The sequence below is a fragment of the Chaetura pelagica genome, unplaced genomic scaffold, assembly GCF_000747805.2.
Source record: "Chaetura pelagica isolate M959 unplaced genomic scaffold, ChaPel_1.0 scaffold47, whole genome shotgun sequence".
Lineage (NCBI taxonomy): Eukaryota > Metazoa > Chordata > Aves > Apodiformes > Apodidae > Chaetura > Chaetura pelagica.
The window spans coordinates 169,998-189,471 of NW_009954140.1; the positions used below are offsets into that span (position 1 = coordinate 169,998).

General features: G+C 54.9%; 2 protein-coding genes across 2 annotated transcripts in view; one reads left to right on the top strand and one right to left on the bottom strand.

Moving 5' to 3' along the window:
- The first annotated feature begins 194 nt into the window (after positions 1-194).
- Positions 195-4,376, top strand: GALK1 (galactokinase 1). The gene is made up of 8 exons (XM_010002724.1): positions 195-230; positions 554-743; positions 1,040-1,159; positions 1,641-1,776; positions 2,217-2,398; positions 2,622-2,772; positions 3,187-3,349; positions 4,305-4,376. The coding sequence occupies exons 1-8, from the start codon at positions 195-197 to the stop codon at positions 4,374-4,376; spliced, it is 1,050 nt and encodes a 349-aa protein (XP_010001026.1).
- Positions 4,377-7,066: 2,690 nt separating this feature from the next.
- The window catches only part of ITGB4 (integrin, beta 4), a 22,500-nt gene continuing 10,092 nt past the window's right edge, over positions 7,067-19,474 (bottom strand). Inside the window, exons 21-39 of the mRNA XM_010002725.1 lie at positions 19,400-19,458; positions 18,761-18,784; positions 18,466-18,614; positions 18,206-18,385; positions 16,815-16,963; positions 16,249-16,453; positions 15,174-15,334; positions 14,625-14,805; positions 14,322-14,459; positions 13,601-13,783; positions 13,287-13,418; positions 12,100-12,300; positions 11,021-11,194; positions 9,474-9,623; positions 9,145-9,333; positions 8,718-8,873; positions 8,105-8,269; positions 7,548-7,664; positions 7,067-7,209 (exon numbers count right to left, since the gene is read on the bottom strand). Coding sequence (XP_010001027.1) covers positions 7,067-7,209; positions 7,548-7,664; positions 8,105-8,269; positions 8,718-8,873; positions 9,145-9,333; positions 9,474-9,623; positions 11,021-11,194; positions 12,100-12,300; positions 13,287-13,418; positions 13,601-13,783; positions 14,322-14,459; positions 14,625-14,805; positions 15,174-15,334; positions 16,249-16,453; positions 16,815-16,963; positions 18,206-18,385; positions 18,466-18,614; positions 18,761-18,784; positions 19,400-19,458 — 2,856 coding nt within the window. The remainder of the gene's footprint in view (positions 7,210-7,547; positions 7,665-8,104; positions 8,270-8,717; positions 8,874-9,144; positions 9,334-9,473; positions 9,624-11,020; positions 11,195-12,099; positions 12,301-13,286; positions 13,419-13,600; positions 13,784-14,321; positions 14,460-14,624; positions 14,806-15,173; positions 15,335-16,248; positions 16,454-16,814; positions 16,964-18,205; positions 18,386-18,465; positions 18,615-18,760; positions 18,785-19,399; positions 19,459-19,474) is intronic.

The following is a 19,474-nucleotide window of genomic DNA, read 5'->3' on the forward strand; positions in this document are numbered from 1 at the left end:
CCCAGGACCCGCGGGATCCTTTGGAATCCCCCCCCATTCCCAGCACCGCCGGAGCTCGGAGCAGGACCCCGGGCACGGGGGGCAGCACCCCGGCTTGCCGGCTTCTAACTCACTGCAGGGGGGACCCCGACCTCCTCTTTTCTGCAACCCTTCCTGGTTGTCCCTTCCTGGAACGCGCCGTTTTGCTGGCAGCGATGGTTCCAAGCAGCTTCCTGCCCTCCTCCGGCTCGGCTGGGAAAGCCCCCGCTCGGCCCTAAATCAAACCTACAGCTCATTGCTTTGAGGCCGAGGAGCGTGGGAGCAGGTCAGCTGGATTCCTCTGCCGGCAAGAAAACTTCCCAGAGCCTCTCATGCCTTTGTCATGGGTCTCTACGCCCACAGAGCAGCCAGAGCTGGACGCTGAGCTGGGGTGGTTGGTCACAACATTTCAGTGCTAACACTGACCCTGTGTGGCATGAAATAGCCAGGGCGTTTGATGCTGCGATGAAGCAGAGCATGTGGGGGATGCTCCAAGGGCTGCCGCAGGGTCTGAGCCCACCTTTGCCTTTCCCAGGCCCTGCAGCTGGGGACGGTGCTGGTGGGATCCCCCAGGCAGGATGGGACCATCTCCATCCTCACCACCTCGGCAGAGGCGGACGAGCCACGCGGGGTGCAGTTCCCAGCTCCCTGCCCAGGCAGCCCCCTGAGCCCAGGGCAGCCTCGCTGGGCCAACTACGTCAAGGGCGTCATCCAGCACTACCAGGGTAAGGCCTGGGCTGCTGGGAGGGTTAGACCCCCCATCCCATGGGAGCTTTTGGCATCCTCCAGGGGTTCTTCCAGCCCCTGTGCAATCCCAGAGCTGCTGCTGGGGCCAGGCTCCAGCAGAGACACTTTTGGCTCCAAAGACCCTGTGTTTGGGTCGGGGGTTGCCAGGGTCATACTATGCCACGGGTCACCTTAAAATGGGATATGGGAAGGGGCTCTGCTTGGAGCTGGTTCCCTGTGGCTGCCCCCAGCCCTGCAGGGGCTCACAGCCCCTTCCTCCCTTCTATTCCCACAGGTGGTCCCGTGCCAGGCTTCAGTGCTGTGATAGCCAGTGACATCCCCCTGGGCGGGGGCCTCTCCAGCTCAGCCTCTCTGGAGGTGGCTGTTTACACCTTCCTCCAGCAGCTCTGCCCTGGTAAGGCAGGAGCCAGTCCTGGCCCCCAGCACCTCCTTAGCAAGATTCCACAGGCCTTGGGGAAACACCACTGTGGGGTGGGTGACAGCCCCCCTGCTGCAGCCAGGGCTGGCACTGCTGTGTTTGCAGGGCTCCTCCAGCTCACCCAGCCTGATCTGCCCATGCCTCTAAAGCCACTGCACAAGCCTTGAGGCTGGCCAAGGTGGATGAGATGATGTTCCCTTGAAAGCTTCTTCTCCCCACTCTCATATCCCCAAAAATGGAGAGATCTAAGACACCAGTGTCCAATTATCACATCCAGCTGGATCTGGGGACCCATGCTGGCCCAGATACCGTGCGCTGGTGCAGGAGCTGCTGATGCTTTAGCAAAACCCCATTCCATGGGAAAGCACCATTTCCTTTGTGTTTGCTCCTCCCCTGCTCCAGGGCAAGGGGCAAAGGTCCCAGAGCTGCTAACCTGCCTCTCTCTGCTTTGGCACAGATGATGGTGATTTGGTAGCCAAGGCGCTGGCGTGCCAGAAAGCAGAGCACACATTTGCTGACATGCCCTGTGGGATCATGGACCAGTTCATATCTGTGATGGGCAAGGAAGGTCATGCACTGCTCATTGACTGCAGGTCAGGGCTGAGCTCACTGCACCGTGCCCACCTCCTCAGGCAGGTGGGGACAAGCTGCTCTCACAGCCATGAGATAAATGCAGGAGTGCAGGGAGGAGTTTAACCCTTCAACCCAGCCTAAAATCTCACGGCAGGGCTGGGATGCCCTGCGTTTTAATTCCTGCATCTTGATCCTTCCTCCTGCATCTTGATCCTTCCTCCTGCATCTTGATCCCTCCCCGTGCATCCTTTCTGCTACTTGCTTGGGCTGTCTTGCCTGCAAAGCCATGATGGGACTAATAATTGGGAGGGAGTGAAATGCTGGAGCAAAAATCCTAAACCACTTGGACTTTGCCTCTGTGGAGGCAGGAGCTCCCTGCCACGTGGCCTCTCCTGGGTGGCTGAGGGCTGGAGAGGGCAGGAAGGATAGACATGTGGCCCACGCTGAGCTGTCACTGCAGGTCCCTGGAGACCACCCTTGTCCCACTGACCGATGCCAGCCTGGCCATCCTCATCACCAACTCCAACGTGCGGCACACGCTGACGGGCAGCGAGTACCCCACGCGCCGGCGGCAGTGCGAGGAGGCAGCAGCTGCTCTTGGCAAGGCCAGCCTGAGAGATGCCACCATGGCCGAGCTGGAAGGTGGGGACAGTCCCTCCCTTGGCTCCAGCTGCTCTCAGGAGTTGGGTGCCCCATAGCATGGGCTGAGCCTGTGGGGCAGCACCTGGGAGAGGTGGGCGAGTGTGCGCAGCGGGGTGGGAACATCCCGCGAGGGGAAAAGCTCTGACACAGGATCGTTGCTCACACCCAGCAGCATCCCACAGGCCCGAGTGGCTTTGCTGCAGGGAGGTGCATGTCCCCACAGGGGCCAGGAGCCAGCTGGGTGAGGAGGTGTACCGACGGGCCAGGCACGTCATCACTGAGATAGCACGGACAGCCCGGGCAGCACAAGCGCTGCAGGACAAGGACTACAGGATGTTTGGGAGGCTGATGGTGGAGAGTCACAACTCCCTCAGGTGAGGATGTGCCACCCTTGGGGCACTGGTGTCGAGTCCTCATGGGGTTCCCTTGCCTGCAGGTGCAGCACTGGGGGCAGCCAGCACCATGTCCTGCCTGGTGTCTCTCATGGCTCAGCCTGCTGGGGAGTTTGAAGAAAAGACCCCCCAGGCTTCTGCACCAGGGGGAGCTGGGTTGAGGCAGCTGGTCACATATGTTACAGACATGGCTTCTTAACCAGACATGGCAGCACCCAGCAGGTCCCTGATGCTCTGCACTTACAGACAGAGAACTGGACCAGGATCTCTGGCATCCTGCATCCCTGCAGTTTGCTACTGCCATGGGTGCACCAAGACACATGTTTCAGCCCTTTGGGGAGCAGGGGCTATGGCTGGGGTGCAGGAGAGGGCTGATCATGGGTCTCCTCTCTCCAGGGATGACTATGAAGTGAGCTGCCCGGAGCTGGATGAGCTGGTAGAGGCAACCCTGGAGGTCGATGGGGTTTATGGCAGCAGGATGGCTGGGGGGGGCTTCGGAGGCTGCACAGTGACACTGCTGGAGGCTGGCACTGCAGAGAGAGCCCAGCACCATATCCAGGTACACTGCAGAAAAGTGCCAGGAGATTGGCTTAAAGATCCCAAGGGGATCCACTCAGGGCCTGGGGTTGCCATTGAAGGTCCTGAGGCACTTGGGGTTGGTGCAGCCCATCCAGTGCTGTGCCCTAAGCCCATTAATGCTGCTAAGCTCTTGCAGGCAGTTCAGCACCATGGTGGTCACAGACCATTGCCCAAGGACCTTCCTGCACTGAGAAAGTGAGCAAAAAGGTGCCACTGATCTTCAGGAAGGCTAAAGCTGTCTAGGGAAAAGTAACCCAAGCTGAGCTTAGGCAATGCTGAGCTCTACACCTGCAGTTACAGCCCAGAAAAGATCTCAGTGCTGTCATCAGTGTTCTCTAAAACAGTAGCTCAGTGAGCATTGGTGGGTAAAAATGCCAGCAAGATGGGGGTGTCAAAAACGGGGGCTGTGAAAGAGGGAGAGCCTCATTTTGCTGCTATATAAGATCATGGTGCACCCTGTAAATAGTGGGAGGAGATACAAAAGGGGCAGAGGAAGGTGTGTGAAACAAGGAGAGACTGAAAGGTCTGTGCCTCTGCCATCTGATGAGATGCTGGAATAGAGGGAATGTGACCAGGAGTTACAAAACAGCAAAGGGGGTAGATAAGGTGAGTGTGGGACTGACCCTGAGGTCCTCCAAAATAAGAACCAGTGACCCCTGGATAAGTTAGGAGAACACCAGAGCTGAGGAAGCACCATGCAAAGCTGGGGGGTGGGAGGGTGGCAGTTCTCTGCTGCTGCCAGAGGCCATGGAGGGCAGCAGCACAAGCAGAGTCAAAAGCTGTTGGAAAAAGTCATGGAGAATGATTCATGAGGGGCTGCTGAAGGATCAGCTTGGGGATGTGCTGACAGCCTCCCAGCCCATGCTGTGCATGGACCACAGGCAGTGGCCAGGGCAACATCCATCCATCCACTCATTGCTCCTCTTGTTTCCTAGGAGAAATACAGTGGCACAGCCACCTTCTACCTCACCAAACCCTCCGGAGGGGCAAAGCTGCTGCCCCTGTAAAGGAGTGAGCACCTCACCTGAGCTGGGACTTCCACCCTTCAGGAGGCTGCTGTCTTCCTCACTTCACAAGGGAATCAATGTGTCCATCTGCACCATTTGCCTAATAAATGTAAAACATTTGCACAGTCCTTCCACACCCACCTGAGATGAGCTCTGAAAGTCACTGGGAACCTTTCCTAATGAGCCATTACTGGGGACGTGGGGTCCAGGAATGTCCCTGGAGCTGCAGTCACATGAGGGGGTGGCACTGGAAGAGCAGCAGGCACTGACACTTGGCAGAAAGCCCTGCTTGGGTATCTGCTTCTAGCATGTGTCTGTCATCTGCTGCTGCAGATGGAGGGTAGTGAAGGGGAAGGATTTTTAGATTAATTTTTAAAGAAAAGGGAAGAGGCAGACTGTAGAGAAAACATTTACTGAGTGCAATAGGAAACCATCTGATCAAAGACCCTCTGTCAGAAGGGGCTGCTGGATCCACCTTGGAAAGGCTGAAAAACCACCAGCCCTAATGTCCAGATGAAAATTAAATAGTGAGACTGTTCTAGCATGAGGCAGGGGTGGGTGTGCAGTGCTTTGGGCACGGGCACATGCTGGAGAGCAGCAGCTGCTGGGCTGTGCCCTCCTCCTGGATAACAGGATCATCTTTGGTTAAAATCCTTGGAAATAGGGCTCCCATTTGGGCAGTTTTCACTGTTTTACCCTTGACCACAAAGCTCAGGGAAAGGGTCATGGAGTCCTTGTCTAGGAGAAAACACAGCTGGAGTGGAAACCTCAACCACAAAGGTGAGAGGGGAACTGGGAGGCGGGATAACACCACTGGGACTTGCTCAGGACTAGTAAGTGCTTCTTGAAGGCACAGTAAAGCCACAGGGTTGGTGAAGTTTCTCTTGACCCAAGTTCAAGCCTTTCCTAGCTCCAGCTGCAGTACTGGAGAATCCTGTGCACTTTACTCACCCACCTACATCTTTGGCATCAACATTTATGACCCATCCCACTCAAATGAGCAGCCCAGAGAGGAGGGCAGGGAGCTCTCAGTGGTATCAATGCTGGGAAGTCTTCTGAGTCCCAAAAAAAATATAAGAGCAAAAAAAATCAACAAACCCAAACCGAAAAAGCCAAAGCCTAATGTCAGATCAAATCAGGCCGATGAAGCTGCCAGGGAGATGGGGCAGCTGCTGTTTTGGCTGGAAGGTCTAATCCAGAGCAGAGGCAGCTGCTGCTGGGGCAGGATCCTTGCTTTTGGCAGGCTCCTCACCTGCTCCCAGGCAGCCAGGGGAACACACTGCTCAGCAAGACATGGAGCCCAATTGTTCTCCTTGGCAGAGGGCAGTGAGATGCCAGGCGTTGTGCCAGGAGCTGGGGAACGAGGTCCAGCAAGGCCTCAGCTCAGCCCTGCAGCCAGCGCTGTGCAAGGACAGCTGAGGCCAAGGAAGGCTCAGAGCTGTGCTCGGGGTGAGGAGAGCCTGCTCTTCCCAGGTTTGCTCTTCCCTGCTGTTCACGGAGAGATCACAGGTCCATTTATGGATGTTGTTGTTGTTGGGCAAAAGGGCTTTTCAAAGATAGCCAACAAATTCTGTCCCAAAATCTCATGCTCTCCACAACAGCCATGTAAGAAATCCCAGGCACCGTTCCCATCTCCAGGTACCACTGCCCGGGCTGTCCTTATCTCCCACCTCCAGGCAGCTCCCAAACCCTTCCATGCTGGTGGGTGCTGGGCAGGGAGCAGGTCTGGCCACTTGCAACCTTCTGCTGGAGTTTATCAGGCCCAAGGCAGAGCCATCAACAGACTTTCCACAAGGTTTTGTGGCTTTTGGATCAAGTCCTGAACTAGTTTCTTCCAGTTCATCATGTTTCTCAGCAGCCACACTCTCATTGCAGCCTCCACATTCAGCACAGATCTCATCCACCTCCATTTTTTTTTTTTAATAATAAAATACATTTATATTTATATATATACTGTGAAAACTGTACAATTTTGTCTGCAAAAAAAATTAATAATTAAAAAGAAAGCATCAGGGGCCCTCAGGAGTCATGCCATACAAATGAAAAGCTATACTTTGCTATCGTGGTACCAAATGTCAGCAGCAAAGGACAGACACAAAAAGGTGCAGTAAGAAAGCACAGGTTACCCCAAGCCCCACCTGGCAGCTCTTGTGTGAAAAAAAAACAACCCAAACAGAACAAAATAACCATCTCCAGGGGACAGGCAGATTTGCCAGAGAGCCTGGAGCAATGAGGGAAATGGTGACTTTCTGTAAATCAGGATGACACCAGCTGGGATCCTCTCAAAAATGAGGACCTGAGAAGAAATCATTCCATTCTGTTTATCTGGGGAGGCTGGAGCCATCGAGACACCTGGATTTTGGTAGGTGTGTTGGGATGGATGGGCATTGAGGAATGGTATTGCAGCGAGTGGTGATTGTTCATGGAAGACGTTCCTGTGGACTCTGCAGAATCGAGTCCCTGCAGAGCAGGACAGGCTGAAGAAGCCCTTAAGGATGAGCCCACACCTGGTGACCCAACCATGCCAGAACTTTGGGTGTGCTGGGCTCCAAAGGAGATGTCCAGAGCTTGAAGTGCCTTGCAGGATCTCTGCCCACACACCACGGCCTGCCTGAAGGACCCTTGGTTGGTTCCACAAAGTCCTGCCACCTGAACAAGAACGACCCTTCGGGGGGACATCCTGGCCTGGCTCAGGCCTCATAGAACTGCCTCTCCATCTGTTTGGTGAGGGTCCCACTGGACGTCACGGTCCGGCTCACAAACTCTTTGGTGACCTGCTTGGTGAGGGTGCTGCTGGCGCTCTCCACGCGCTGGGTTGTCATGAGCAGGTCATCTGCAACCAGAGGATCAGGGGTCAGGACACCCTGCTAGGTACAGGGAATAGGATCTGCTCTACCTGATGAGTCCTGGCAGGGGTTTCTCCTTAAGTACCACTTTCACTGAGGGAAACCCTCTTTGAAAGATCCCTCTGTGCGTGGGCAGCACGTGGGGAAACAACTGCAAATGCCTCTGGGGCAGAGCAGGGACACAGTGCAGGAAAGGGTCTGGTCTTCTCCATCACTCCCACCTGATGGACCCTCCCTTCCTGCCTTTGACAAGGTAAGAGACCTCTGGACAAGCAGAGCTGTCCTTTGCTTTCTGAGGGTTTCAAAGCAGACAGGGAGCCCCTACCTGTGAAGTGGGGATCCAGAGAGGAATGGCTGATGCTGGTTTTGGTGGTGTATTCGGTGGGGAAGTTGTACACTTCTTCTCTCATGTACTGCTGCCCTGCATACTGGGAGAAAGTACCTGGGGAGAAGGAAAAGGGACGAGTCAGCCAGGAAACAACCAGGAGCTTCCAACCCCTCAACCCTGAACAGTGAGCATCAACAGTCATCTCAAGAGGTTTCTCTTGCTGACACCAGAGCCAGGCTTAGGAGGAACTGGGAAGGCAGGGAAGGTCTTACACCTGTGCAGTGTAAGAAGGTACCTCCAGATACTGTGTCCCTAAAACAGAAGTTTCATGATAAATTCAACACTGGCAGGTTGTCATGATCCTCCCTCATTTGGTGCATCAGGACTGGGACAGTGCTCACAAGGCACAGCATTATCTTCATGGAAGACAATGTTTCCATGTCCTTCACAGCAAATGGAGTCACCATCAGAGCTGGAAAGGGACTCCAAGAATTGTGTTCCCTGTCTTAAGAGGTTTCTTGTCTTTGCACCTCCACAAAGACATGGTCCTGTACCTCCATCCTGAGATTCGATGGTGATGATGCCTTCTCTCTCTGGTCCAAAGCCCTGGGTGGTCTTGGCTTGCACTTTGAACTTGTATGGGACATTCTCACTCAAGTGGGGCACAGTCAGGGTCGTTTCTGGATTGTCTCCTTCAACATAAATATTCCTGGGCTCCCCTAATCCACAAAGACATACCAGTGGTGAAGACAGACAGGAGTGACAGTCCCTCCAAACACATGCCCCCCAACTCTGGCTGCTCTCTTGGCTTTCCCTGAGCTTTATACCACCCACAGACTGTCTGATTGCCCCCAGGTCTCCTAAGGGTTAAGACAACCCTATTTCAGTAGTGGTGATCCTCAAGCAACCTCCACTGGCTTTGGGCTGTAACAAGCAACCAGTCCTCCCTCTACCCACCACATCTGTTACACCACACCATGCAATGACATGAAGTGTCAGGGTCCAGCAGCTCCCAGGCCTGGAATCAGCCTCATGTCCCCTCTTTGCATCCACAGAAGCAGAACATTTTGTTGCTGGTCCCAACAAAGACACAGCAAGTTGCTGCCTTTGCTGGGGGTATCTTGTGCTCTACACAGGGAAATGAGCTTCCACAGCCTGCTACCCTACCTCCTCCATGCAGCATCTCACAGGTGATCATGTAGCCCAAGATGGACCCATTGGGCTTGCGGGGTCTCTCCCAGCTGAGCTGCAGGGAGTCAGGGCTGAGGGCAGTGAAAACCAGTGGTCCTGGAGCACTGGGTGTGCTCAGCGTGAAGGGTGAACCTACAAGGGCACGAGCAAGAGGTCAGAAATGCAGAAGGTGGTGAGGAGGAGCCTGGGAGGGACCTGCACACAGCATTTATAAAAGAAGTTGTAAGATCTCAGCTATCTAGATAATTAGTGGAAGGGAAGTGCATGGGGAAGAAGGTCCTATTTCTAAACAAAAAGAAGGAGAGCTCAGGATGTGTAAGAGGGGAGAAAACAGCAAGGCCAGCACTGCAGGCAGCAGCAGAGACATCAGTGCCACCCTCCTCCTGTTCCCCACCCACCTCACCTGGCACAGGGCTGAGCGGGCTCTGCGGGTCCACCTGGGACTCGATGGTGATGACTCCTTCCCTCTCAGGGCCCCAGCCTTCCTCACTCTGCGCCTTCACCTTGAAGATGTAGGAGTGGTTGGGCAGCAGGTCCTCCACCACCACTGAGTTCTGGCTGGGGTTGGGTATGGCAAGTCGGTGCACTTCTCCTGGGACACACAGGGAAAGGAGACATCAGTGCAGGGTCACCCAGAGCCAGCTGCCCAGGAGAAGAGCCAGACCAGACTCTCCACCACCAGAAACTCCCACCACCAACTGCCTGATGGGCACCAGCTGCCTGTTCACTGACCTCCATTGAGGAGCTGGTACTGCACGCTGTAGCCCTGCACCTCCTTCTCACAGTGGGGCTCCTGCCAGCTCACCTTCAGGGATGTGGGTCCCAGGGCGGAGAAGACCAGGCGTGTGGGGGTGTCAGGGATGCCCAGTGGCAGCCTGGAGTCTGAGGCAAAAAGGGAACATCAAGGGGGAGACCTGGGAACTGGGGGCTAAGGGATCTAGGGGAGAGGAGGGAGCAGCACACGCAAGCGTGGGATGGTCCCAAAGGTCTGGGGAGAATGTGGTGAGATGTCATCTCTGCAAGCTGTCCTGTCATGAGAGGGAGCTGGCTGGCTCTGCACACCCAGAGGGACATCTCATGGCCTTGGAGTGCCAACCTTGAGTAGGACAAGTCAAGGTAAGCTTCACATTCCTGTGGTAGAGAGACCAGAGGAGAGGCCTGGGATGCTGGGTGAGGTTCTCCTTGCTCAACCCAAAGCACCCTGTCCGGTCTGCCAGAAGCTTCACAGACATCTTCAGACATAGCTCAGTTAAGACTAGCCCTAGTCTACAGGTAAAGCAGCCCAGCACCTCCAGGGACTGTTCAGTGGGCTGGAACCAGGACTGGGTGCTGTAGCTCTTCCCCCCAACTCATCCCACTGGGACACAAGGCCCAGGACACAGCAGCATCCCAGGTGGCACCCAAGGACTGGAGTCCCTCATTGACATGGGCTTTGGCCAAGGAGCTTGCAGAGGGACATCTCCTATGGAGCACACGTTCTCCCCAAAAGTTCTCCAAAAGCCTGTGGGGTGAAGCTGAGAACAGGCTTGTTAGGAATAATGAGGCTGGGGACAATGAGCTGATCAACTGGTTAGAGCACACTGGCAGTGGTGGTGAGTGTTAATCAGCCCGGGTGGGTTGAAACTCAGCTGAAGTCACCTGCAAATGGAAAGGTGGTGAGATGGAGGCACAGGCCAGGTCAGGAGGAAGATCAGTGCTGTGCACAGTAAGCCATGGAGTGAGAGTCTGGGATGAGGAGATGGCAACAGCTCATGGACAGCCCATGGTTTGGCTGTGGTGGGATGTGTGGCTGGGAGCAGACACTGGACAAAGCTGTACCTATGTACTTGCTCATCCCTGCGGACCCATCAGGCATGATTATAGAGTCCCGAAAGCCAGTGCTGGGGTAGTAACCCTTCACCTTTACCCTGCTCCTGAAACCCACATCCCAGGGCTGTGGGATTGTCCTCCCAGCATCTTCATGGATGGGAGGGAGGAGTCTCCCTGGGGAATCTACAGAAGCAGTGCAAGAGAAAGAGAGAAAAACACCATTGGAGACTTCAGAGCAGGTTCAGCCCAGGGGCTGGCTCCTGCAGAGATGACTTTTTAAGGCTCAGATTTGAAGAGCCTTTTTTAACAAACTTCTGTCAGTGCCACCTGAGGTACACGTGGAGCTGAAAGGCAAACATGCAGCTAGACAGAATAATAAGAGGACACACGTGCTCTCCCTGGAGTGCATGGGTCTGAAGAGACTCATGGGAGCAGAAGGGAAGGACAGGTCCCATCACCACAGAACTCACCATGCCCCATCAGCATCGTGGAGTAGTCTCTTGTCAGGGAGGAGCTCCCTATCACCCTGTGCTCCTGCTGCATGTGTTGGCTCAGCTGGTGGTAGCTGGTGTTTGTTGTCCTGGTCAGTGTCCCAGTGCCACTGCCAGGGAAGGAGAAGTCCACCCGGCCATTCAGCAAGTGCTCTGTGAAAGAGGACACACCGTGAGGAACATGGCTGTGGACAGGTCTGCTGCTCCCTTTTCCATGGGGAGGAAGCATCCTGCCTTGTCTGCATCCTGGCTTCAGCCACTCTGGAAGGTTGTTTTGGAGCACTACATCTAGAACAAGCCACAATGACCCAACACAATGACAGGGAAACAAACAGGTAAACGGAGACTTTGTCCTACACCCAGAACCAGGGACACTCATGGTGCCCAAGGTAACTCCAGACCTCGGCCTCCCTGGGGCACTGCCTTGTGGTTCTTGCCACGTTCTCTCACATCTCTCCTTAGATGCAAGCACAGGCTTAGAATTTCAGATTAAAAAAGAAAGTGGAAAAAGGGAAAAAAAAAAAAAGCCCTTCATGGAGGTGGTTTCTCCAAATCTCACTCTGGATTCCATTTCAGCTGGATCTGAAAGGCAAACTCTGCTCCATTGCTCTGGTCCTTGACAAACCCCCATCCCTTCCCAGCAGGCCGGGGGAGATCAGCTATCCATGAGTGATTCCTGTTTCAGAGTCCAGCAGATCTGCCCCAGAGGCTCAGGGCACTTAATTAAGATGAGGAGCTGCCCTTGGAGGTGGCACTTAGCAGATCTCATCTGAGTTTACTCCTGCCTCAAAGGTCCAGCCTTTTGTAGAAGCAACTTGCTAGCAGGCTCCCAAGTCCATGCCGAGATGGGGGTTACCTTGACACTCTTGTGAGATGACACACCAGGACAAGGTTTTGGAGCAGATTACAGCACGTGAAGAGCACATCATGCCAACACGAGGACGGGCACAGAAGGGGAGGGAAGGGGACACAAACTGGGGCAGACCCCAGCTGCCAGCCCCTCGGCTCAGAGCAGGATGAGACAGGACACTCAGTGCTGTAACGAAGCTGTCCTTCACCTGCTTGGGGCCGGGGTGTCCCACTCCTCCTCAGGCTGCCAGTAGGCACGTCACTGTCCTCCTCATGGAGGAGACCCTCGGTGTCCGAGGAGAAGCAGCTGCTGCCAGAGAGGCGGGGAATGGTTTCAGGTGGGAGCCTCCAGGTGATGCGGCGAAGATCCAAGTCTTCTCCCAGCAACTGCACATATTTCCACCTGGAGACTTTTGGGACAAGGCAAGCACTGGTGTTGGCATGATCTGGAGGGGACAGAGTGGGCTACCCACTGCTTTTGTGCTGCTTGCTGGGGAGGGGAAGGGGCAGGCACCAGTGGCAGCGATGCCCGTTCACAGCCTGTCTGGCCCAGTGTTGGCTGATGAGTTCAGGAGGTGCAACCATCGTGTGACTGGTAGCTGGAGGATGGTGGGAACATGACATGCGTGGGGTTCTTCAACCCCGGGGCAGTTTTTCAGCCCTGTGTCCATCACAACAAAAGGTGAGAGTCAAAGTCCCACCACCCTGTCACGAAGAGTCTGCGACAATTGTTCTCTGCTCAGGAGAGGTTTCCTCACTTCTTGATGCATGCTCAGGATGGTTGAACTCTTGGTGTTCCCATTACCTTGCTCTCTGAAAGGAGCAGGGACTCACTCCTGGATCCCATACCCTGGAGAATCCCTCCCAGAGAAGACCCTCAAGATCCTACTGACATCATGGCCCAACTTCCCCTTGTTTCCCCACTACAAAACAAGGGAGCCAACCTCATCCAGAGAGGAAGAGATGCCAGTGCCCTCCCAGCACTTGGTGGATTGCCTCCTGTTGGCTTGGCCAAGACCCTGAGCATCCAATGGACTCAGAGGTCTGTGCCTTGACAGTGTTTTTTTGCTGACAGTAACTCTTGTGGTCTGGCCAAATGGCAACAGGAAGGGAAGATGAGCAGGGAGGGCCATGAAAAGCTCCTCTCCCACCCCATGCTGAGATGTGTCTTTGCCTCACAGCTAAGACAAGGCAGCACTGCTCTTATTAACGTTGTGACTAGTCAAATGTTCCCACGGATGCAGCTACTTTTGGACAAGCTGATCTCCACCATCTCCATGACTTGGTTCTCCCCACCTCCACGAGGAGGAAAGGAGCAGGGAAGCTCACTGCTGAAAGCTGCTGTTAAGGAAAAGAAGTGTTCAAAGTGACCTTTGCAGAGCTCAGGGCGACGTACCCGAGTCATCGGAGACGCTGGGACGTTTGCTGCCGGCGGGAGAGCGGAGCACGTCTGTGCTGTACATCAGGTAGCTGTCGTAGTCCTCACCTCCCTCTGCATCAATGATGGGCACGTCGGGGATGATGGGGACTGGAAGGGGGAGGTGAGAAGTGCCATCAGACATACAGCTCAAAGTCACACAAGGTTTCCCATACTCCAGCATTCGCTGAGCGGATGGGATGTGGAGAAGCATCTGGGGTGATGATGGGGAGCACCCCCAGCTCTGATCCTGCCCCCCTGCTGCTCCCCACCCAGGCAGGGCAAGAACTCACTGGACATTGGGCGCTTGGGCTGGGTAGCAAGGTTGATGGTGGCTTCTCTCTCAGGTCCCCATCCAGCACCATTTCTGGCCCTCACCATGTAGCGGTAGGGCTGGGACTCCCGCAGGTTTTCTATCAGCACCATGCGCTTCTTCGGGTCTTCAACCAGCACCTTCTTCACTGGGCCAATGGGTACTGAAAATAGAGATCTGCCTATCACCCATGGGGTCAAGAGACACAGAAGACCCTACAGCACCCCACCCTTGGCCAACAGGCTGGCTGAGGTTTGGTGTCAGGACACGGCCTGGTTCTGGGACAAGGAGCAGCAGCTATGTGTGCTGCTCACGACAGGCATGACATCCCAGACTGAATGCTGAAGTCAACCTACAGCAGAGGTCTGCTGTTGCTGGTGCATCACCCAATTGCATCTTCCTGGCACCCTGACCCTGGGTCTAGACTTATGAACCAAGTTTTTAAGATGAAAAACAACACAAAACACTATGGAAGTGGATGGGAACAGAAAGCCCTCAGGCTTTGCAGGATCAGATCCTGAGTGATGGTTTTTCTGTACTCCTTCCATCATAAAATGACCCCTCCAGATCCCAGTTTTCACAAGAGAGATGCTTGGAACCATTCTGGTTCTGCTGCTGCTTGGGACCAGCCCAGCCAGTGGAAAGCATACTCCAGCCCCTCAGCCTGGCTGGACTGCCCAGGTCAGAACATGAGTTCTTACTGTTGTCCTCGTTGACAAGTCCATAACTGACTTCATAGGCCGTGATCTCCCCGTTGGTTTCTGCAGGCTCAGCCCAGCTCAGCTGTGTCACGGTGGAGGACACGACATTGAAAGCCAAGCGGCCGGGCTCGCTAGGGACTGGAAAGGCAAGAGCACAGGTCACCAGCAGCCAGTGGACACAGATGCCCAAAGCTCCCTGGGTGACAGCTGGCTTGCAGTGGGAGCCCACAAGACCATCAGAAGGTCAGGGCTGGAGACCTGACCCATGTACAGACACCAACTTGCTCCCAAGGAGTCACTCACCATCCTCAAGCGTGCGGCAATGGGTGACGTCTGAGTAAACCCCTTCCCCCATGGCGTTGTAGGCACAGACTTGCATCTCATAGTCACAGAAGGGGTAGAGGTTACTCAGCTCTGCTGATGGTGCTTTGACATCAATGAGATGGGCTTCTGACTCAGGGTCCCCTTGGATCCAGTATTTCACCTGGGAAAGCAAGAGCAAGCCATGATTCCTTTCGATCCTCGCCATAATGGGTGAGAAAATCCTCATCTCTCCCTGGATCTGCTCTGGGCAAGCCAGGGTGTTGTGCTGTCCCTCTGAAGTGTGAGGCCAGAACAGTCTGGGCAGCTCATGGTGAGTGGTGGAAAGGGAGATGAACCCACCAGGAATCTTTCCTGCAAATCCCACATCCACCCAGCCAGTTTTCCTCAAGATGGAGGGGCCATAGAGGTGGTGAATTTGCTCCCCCTTTTGGCTGTCTTCTCCCCATCCCTTTGGCACAAGTGACCATGTGTGTGAAAAAGCCCCAGGATGGGCCCCACACCCTCCCCTGGGACCCACTCACCCCTTACCTTGTACCCCAGAGGTTTTCCTGGTGGAGGAAACCAGCTGAAGCGGATTTCCCTGGAGCTGAGAGCATGGGCACTGGGATTAAGTGGGGCACTCAGGCGGCCTTTGGGGGACTGAGGGACCTGGCTCAGGCCAGTCATCGAGGGGACACCATCCACCACCTCTGCAGACATGAGAAAGAAAGGTCACATCAGTACTGGTCCCCAGCACGGAAGGAAAAGAAGGAAGTGTGACCCTATCCAGCACTGCCCTGCCATCCCCAGGGAGCCTCTCAAAGCTGGGGTATGTCACCAGCCTAGGGAAGGGAAACTGAGGCACTTGATGCTGACATACTCCAAAGCCACACAGCAAGCTGAGCTGAGAGTTAGGCTCAGATTCCCCAAGTCCTACACTTCCTGCTGCTTCTCACAGGCTGTCCAGGCAGAAAGAAATGAAGAGACCACCTTCTTGCCCCTGAAAATCTTTATCTGTCTGAATGTGTTTAATAATGTTTCAACATCTTGACCAGTTGCCCTGTGCAGGCATGAGAGGACAGAGATGGGCAGAACCTTCTCAAGTCACCCAGTTGCTTCTCCCAGAAACCCACCAAGTCCAGCCAAGAGGTCACTGGAGCTTCTCCAGCCCCAGTGCCTGCCACGGAAGTGGTTCTGGTTGGTCCAGTGACAAGGGACTTTCTTATACCTCCAATATTCATACATGTGATAAATACCTTTATGTAACTGACCCATTTGATGACAACCCTTACAGCTTCTCTTGTCCACCCACAGGAACCACCAAGCACAGCTCATGGCAAATCCCACCTCTCTCCTATTTTTTATAGCTTTTTATTCAAACCCCCAAGGAAGAGGAATGAAGAATCCACTCTGCTTCCTCGAGAGAGGTAGATGATCCATCATCTTCTTCCCACTCACTGTACCCACTAATGCCTCTAGAGGGAGGCACAAACCTACCAGCCGGAGCTGGAGGAACCTCCTCATCGCCGGGTTTTGGATGAGGAGCAGGGCTGGAGCTCTGAGCATCACCCTGGGGACCCCACAGCCCTGCCCCACAGCCCCCCCCCCGGCTGCCAGCCCCTACCTGGGTCGGCGATGGTCACCGTGGTCTGGGGGTATCTCCCGATCTTGGCGCCGTACTTGGGATGGAGGAGGTCGATGGCAAACTGCTTGAGCTGGCTGGTGTGGAGCAGGGTATCTATTTCTGTCAGCTCCAGCAAGGGGATCTGCACCTCCTTTCGGGTCTCCCCGGGCTGGAAGACCAGGTCACCCTCTGTGAAGATGTAGTCCTGGAGGAGATGGAAGAGGTGTGAGATTATAGCCCACAGCATCTCCATGAGAAGGTTCCCAGAGAGCTTCCCCTTCTCAGCCAATGAATCCCAACTTACCCTCCAGTACCCACAGCTCAGGGGACAGCTGGTACCCTCTGCCTCTGGTACAGGCAGCCTCTCAGGTCCCCAGGGCACATGCAGCAAGGGGTGGAGGACAAAGTCTGCCCTTTTGCTAACCTCAAGCCCTGGGTCTCCCCTCTCCCAACAAACATCCCCACTGAGCCCCATCAACTGCTGTCCTGCAGCCCCAGGGTCAGTTCCTTCCCAGCCCTCTGTGCCCACCCACTCCTGCCTGCCAAGGCCAGAGCATCCCCCTTACCCTGCCATCCTTGGCAGTGAGATCCCGGGTCCTGTAGGTGACTTGGGATTTCCCGTTGTCTATGATCTCCCGGAGGACAGGGATCTTGGCCACCTTGTCAAAGCGGCTGTGGGAATAGGCTGGCTGCAGGAAGGTGATGAGGCTGCTGGCTGGAAGGGGCAGCAGAGAAGGAACATGTAGAGTCAATACACGTAGGGTCACATCACAGACAGGCAGGTGTCCTCCCTGAACAGAGTTCCTACCACCCTTGGCTGTGAACCATGTGTGAAGTATTATTGGATAGGCTGGAGATTTTACCACTCTTGACTTGCGCTCCCTGCTCAGAACAACCAGATGGGAAGTGGATGCAAAGTGCTGGGGACATTCCTCTGCCCCAGGCACAACAGAACAGCAAAGAGGTTTTACTTTACTCCAGCAAGCTATGAACTGGGGCAGCAGAGGATCAGCCCTGGATCTGCCGTGCAATTGGTAGCATCTCATGGGCAACTGTTTGTGTCTCTGTCACTAGGGATGATGACCCTTGTTTGGATGCTTTAAAAGATGCTTCAGTTTTAGACCCAGGTGACAAGATAGGAGTCACCAAACAAGCTTCTGGCCTGTGATCTGGGGAAGCTCAGACACACAGGTTGCACCTTCCCTAGAAACCACACGAGTCCACCTGGACATGGGACACAAGCACAAATGCCCTTCAACTCACGCCAGAGTCACAGCCCTTCACCTTGTTCCTTGATGATGGTGATGTTGACAAGTCTGCGTCCAATCTCAGCGATGCCAGTAGGGACATCAATGGCCTCCACCTGCAGCTGCTTCTCATCATCATCCTCCTCCCTGATGAAGAGTGGCACCCGGACATCCACCAGCTCCACGTCCTCTTGGAACTCCACCATTCCATGAGCATCTGGGGGAAGGGGCAATGGTGAGAGGTGGGAAATGCCTCTCCTGCCCAGTCAGGATAGGCTGGAGATTTTACCACTCTTGACTTGCGCTCCCTGCTCAGAACAACCAGATGGGAAGTGGATGCAAAGTGCTGGGGACATTCCTCTGCCCCAGGCACAACAGAACAGCAAAGAGGTTTTACTTTACTCCAGCAACCTATGAACTGGGGCAGCAGAGGATCAGCCCTGGATCTGCCGTGCAATTGGTAGCATCTCATGGGCAACTGTTTGTGTCTCTGTCACTAGGGATGATGACCCTTGTTTGGATGCTTTAAAAGATGCTTCAGTTTTAGACCCAGGTGACAAGATAGGAGTCACCAAACAAGCTTCTGGCCTGTGATCTGGGGAAGCTCAGACACACAGGTTGCACCTTCCCTAGAAACCACACGAGTCCACCTGGACATGGGACACAAGCACAAATGCCCTTCAACTCACGCCAGAGTCACAGCCCTTCACCTTGTTCCTTGATGATGGTGATGTTGACAAGTCTGCGTCCAATCTCAGCGATGCCAGTAGGGACATCAATGGCCTCCACCTGCAGCTGCTTCTCATCATCATCCTCCTCCCTGATGAAGAGTGGCACCCGGACATCCACCAGCTCCACGTCCTCTTGGAACTCCACCATTCCATGAGCATCTGGGGGAAGGGGCAATGGTGAGAGGTGGGAAATGCCTCTCCTGCCCAGTCAGGAGGCAGCACTGGGCCCTGCTCCTTACCTTGGTCTGAGGTCACGGTGTAATAACCTGGTGAAACCTTCAGGTCATTGAAAACCTCGTGGGAAACGTGTTTTTCCATCACTTTGATGATCTCAGGCTTGGCTGAGCGAGGGGCAGTGAGAACTGTGTCCACAATGGTGTGGTCCTGCCTGTGAGCAGGGGGAAGAGCAAGGTGGGAAAGAGCTGAGGCTGGGGGGGCTCATCACACAGAGCAGCTGGGGATTGTGGGGGGCATCCAGTCACCCACACGTGTGTGTACAAAGCAGCCCAAGAGAGGCCTGCAAGTTCCTCTTACCTTTTCCCAGAATTGGGCTGTAACCTGAGGGGAGAAAAAAGAACAAATCAGGTTGACTAACACATTTGGGAAGATGAAGTCCTGGGTGAATCACAACCCTGTGCAGGTCTGAGCAGGTGGCAGCTGCCCTGGGGGGGGAGCCCTTCCTGCAGAGCCCATGGGCCCATCACATGTTCCCTCCTGCCTGGCTGCTCCCTCCAGCCCTGGGTTTCCAAATGCAATGAGGAACGTGCCCATGGGAGAGATCACACCTGCTCAGAGCTCTGGGGAGGGGGTTACGCTCCCTGCTCCTCACTGGCACCCCCAGGCCCCTCTGTCCTGCACCAGGATCTCGTGACTCTGCCCAGGGCTGAAACATTTGAAGTCAATGGGAATTTTTCCACTGAGCACCAGGATTTGTCTGTAGGAGCCTGAGCTTCAAAGCCAGATGCAGCTGAGATCACCTGCATGGCTGGATGGATCCTGCTCTGCAGTCCTGGGTGAGGGAAGCACCACCCCAGGCTTGTGCTAGGGATGTCTCACAGACCACATTCCCTCCCAGCCTTCCAGATGTCACACTCCAGCCCTCTGGTCCCCTCCCTCATCAGGAGGGCCCTGAGGGAACCCTGCTCCACAGGAGCTCTCTCCCCAGTGACTCACCTGAACTTGGTCTGCTGGAGCTTGTGGCAGCCAGGGATGTGCTTGAAAACATCATTCAGCTGCAAGGAGCAGGAG

What these genes read in the sequence shown, in the direction of transcription:
- GALK1 (XM_010002724.1), top strand. Translation starts at nt 195, where the DNA reads ATGGTTCCAAGCAGCTTCCTGCCCTCCTCCGGCTCG. An exon ending in GAGAGTCACAACTCCCTCAG is followed by an intron (nt 2,773 to 3,186) that starts GTGAGGATGTGC and finishes TCCTCTCTCCAG; the next exon opens with GGATGACTATGAAGTGAGCT. An exon ending in GAGCCCAGCACCATATCCAG is followed by an intron (nt 3,350 to 4,304) that starts GTACACTGCAGA and finishes CTTGTTTCCTAG; the next exon opens with GAGAAATACAGTGGCACAGC.